Source organism: Alligator sinensis, unplaced genomic scaffold (genome assembly GCF_000455745.1).
Source record: "Alligator sinensis unplaced genomic scaffold, ASM45574v1 scaffold1484_1, whole genome shotgun sequence".
Taxonomy (NCBI): domain Eukaryota; kingdom Metazoa; phylum Chordata; order Crocodylia; family Alligatoridae; genus Alligator; species Alligator sinensis.
Window position 1 is genome coordinate 77,588 of NW_005843243.1, and position 3,476 is coordinate 81,063.

Below are 3,476 nucleotides of genomic sequence, written 5' to 3' on the forward strand. Positions count from 1 at the left end.
GGGACCCTAAAAAATTTAGAAAAATAATATTTATCTGTCCCTGGTTCCTGTCAAAGATGACAAGAGCCAGGGGCAGTAGGACCCAGGGGAAGCCCCAGCAGGCTCCTGCAACAGCCTGGGACCTTGGGGCTGTTCTCCAGTATGGGAAGTTCAGGTAAGAAGTGGGGGAGGGGCAGGGAGGACCACAGGGATTGTCCCAGCCACACATCCAGGAGCCAGTAGGCAGGCGGGAAAGTGGTGGCAGGGGTCGGGGGGAGTGGAAGGGAGCAAGAGCATAAGGCCTGTGCTGGTGTCCCAGACCCAGCACCAGCAGGGCCCAGAGAAGGGCAGTAGGAGCACGGGACATGGGCTGGCAGGGGGCTCTGGCAAACTTGCTTTCCCAAAGGAGTATTACCAGGGGCAAGGGGCGGGACTTCCAGTCCCAAGATGGCAAACAGGGGTCAGGGCTCCTGTCAAGGAGCGGGGCTACCCATGCGGCCCTCAACAGCTTGCCAAAACTTGGTAAATGGTCCTCCGCCCAAAATAATTGCTCACCTCTGTTCTAGACCATCACCTTCTCTACCCCAGAGGAATCCTAAACTGATGGCATAATCCTAGGATGCAAAATATGATGTTAATTGAGATAAGAAAGATCCTTTGGCATCAGGATGGGACATAATCAGAAGAATCGCATCATAGGCATAGAAGCAGTCATACAGAAGAGCTGGGGGCAGATGTTATGAGCATGTCGCAGGGGGGTGGGGGAGATTGAAGGCACAAAAATGAATGCATGAGCAGCTGACAAGAAGGCGGAAAAGCCTAAGGACACAGACAGAGATGAGATTATGGAGTGGCACTATGAGACAAGGGTGGTGAGAGACTGCTCCAGAGGTTTGAAGACGCTGGCCAGAAACTCATCTCTACTGGGCCAGCACAGTGGAGACAGAGATGGTTCCCAGTGCAGCAGAGTGGGGATGTCCAGCAGGTGTAAAACAGCATGTGGCTGAAGTTGGCACCAGAGCGCAGGAGAGGTAGGTCTGTGGAACGCAACTGGGTGACAACACTGTGCAGCTACAGCTGTGAGACAGAAGAATCAGTTGCATGGCACGGCTGCCACCATGTGTATGTGCTATCCTCACTGCCAATTGAATAGGTTTCTTACTCATAGCTCCAGGCTGTCTCTAGCCCCTTCCCTGAGTCTCTGCCCTGAGCCCCAGAGAAGCCACATTGACATTAAGGCTGCTGCTTTGCATACAGCTGTCCTGGTGACTGCGCCCTGCTCTGGGGAGCAGCTATAAAGGGGCTGGTTTAATGCTTGGTGTCTCTCAGCTCCGTGTCAGTCAGTGCAGAAGCAGCAAGATGCTGTGGCAGACTCAGCTCCTCTGGCTCCTTGTGCTCTGGATGCAGGGTAAGAACTGGCACAGGAGGGATATTAATACAAAATTTTATTTGCTAGCAAAAATTTGGTGGTGGTTCCTGCATTTTATAGATGGGTGGATTTACTTCTTCAAGGCAAAATCATTCCTCATACTATTGACTATCTAAGAGCAAAACTACAACTACTTTTTCTAAAATAAAAAATGTAAAGTAATGTTTCTTTGCTGATATTACTTCTGTTGAATTTTCTAATGTTCTTTCATGTTGACTTTGTTAACCCATTGCAGGCTCCAGCGGCGACATTGTTGTGACTCAGACTCCAGAGTCCCTGGCTGTGTCCCCAGGAGACACAGTCACCATCAAGTGCAAAACCAGCTCCAGTGTTAGCAGCAGCATGGCCTTCTACCAGCAGAAACCAGGGCAGGCTCCTAAGCTCCTTCTCTACGGCACGAACAGACGCGCCTCAGGGATCCCCGACCGGTTCAGTGGCAGTGGGTCTGGGACTGACTTCACTTTCACCATCAGCCGGGTGGAACCTGGAGATGCTGCAGATTATTACTGTCAGCAAGGTAGCAGCGGGTCTCACAGTGCTACAGACCAGCACAAAAACCTCCCTGGGCTTCTGCAGTTTCTGTTCCTGTTAGTCCAGATGCCTTCTGCCCTCACACCATCTATTAAACTCTAAGTCTTGCTTCCTTTCAAGAGACAGCCTCCAGGAAGAAATCTCACACTTCTCACTTATTCTCATGCTATCTGGAAATGTTATCTTTCTGGATTTTATATTTCCAACCACTGTTCTGCAAGGGTTGATAGGCAGATTGTATGTATACAGCAGAATGAAAGTGTGATCAGAGCAGAGGTCAACACATCCAGGTAGCTTTTATTTCCCAAGCATGGGGCTCCAAAGCAGGGAAGATGTGGCAACACAGTTTGTAACATGGGCTGGTAACACAATATATGCCTAAGGTCTCCAGTGAGGCACGTAGCCAGCACTGAAGCCCATGGTGCTAAGTTTTCGCTATTACAGTTCCCTTGCTGGCTAAATTCCTGGGACCATAGATGTGCGAGCGCAAGCTAAAATCACACACCGTCAGATAGTTGTATACACTTAAATCTAGATTCAAGTTAAAAGTTACAAAAAGACAAGGAATCAAATAAATACTTGAATCCTTCCAGGCACCATTCATCCTGTAATCTTAAACAGGAGGACAGAAGGATTTTTGAAGGACACACAAAAGAGTTCCCCCCCCCCACACACACACACAAAATTGACTCTCTCATTGGTTTGTTTCAAGTTTTTCCAAAGCAAAAGTTGTAAGCATGACCAGTTATAACAAAAGAAAGCACCCATGTCAATACATACAGACACCCCGTAATTTTGATGAAACCCTACTTTTGAGTGAGGAAGTAGATGACAATTTCCAGTAGCTCTACACGGGGCAGCTGTCTCTGATCCTGGGTGTGTGAAAAGTCATTGAGCCACCCAGGGTTCAAAGCAGAAGTGGAAAATAATCTATAAAAACAACAAATGATGTGGACACTGGAGTCAGAAGCGGACTGGCCAAGTTCGCCGATGACACCAAACTTTGGGGCAAAGCATCCACACCAGAAGACAGGCAGGGGATCCAGGCTGACCTGGACAGGCTCAGCAAGTGGGCGGACGAGAATCTGATGGTGTTCAACACTGATAAATGCAAGGTTCTCCACCTTGGGAAGAAAACCCCACAGCATCCTTATAGGCTCGGCAGTGCTACACGATGCAAGAAAGAGACTTGGGGGTCATCATTGACCACAAGATGAACATGAGCCTGCAGTGTGATGCTGCGGCTAGTAAAGCAACCAAAACGCTGGCTTGCATCCCTAGATGCTTCTCAAGCAAATCCTGGGATGTCATTCTCCCCTTGTACTCGGCCTTAGTGAGGCCGCAGCTGGAGTACTGCGTCCCGTTTTGGGCTCCACAATTCAAAAAGGATGTGGAGAAGCTTGAGAGAGTCCAGAGAAGAGCCACGCGCATGATCCGAGGTCAGGGAAGCAGACCCTACGATGACAGGCTGAGAGCCCGGGGGCTCTTTAGCCTGGAAAAGCGCAGGCTCAGGGGTGATCTGATGGCCACCTATAAG

At 49.5% G+C, this 3,476-nt stretch overlaps 1 gene segment (V, D, J or C); it reads left to right on the forward strand.

The window, feature by feature from the left end:
- The first annotated feature begins 1,310 nt into the window (after positions 1 to 1,310).
- Positions 1,311 to 2,041, forward strand: LOC106723168. The segment is given in 2 exon segments: positions 1,311 to 1,387; positions 1,644 to 2,041. Coding segments are annotated over 2 exon segments (447 nt in total).
- The last annotated feature ends 1,435 nt before the right edge of the window (positions 2,042 to 3,476 follow it).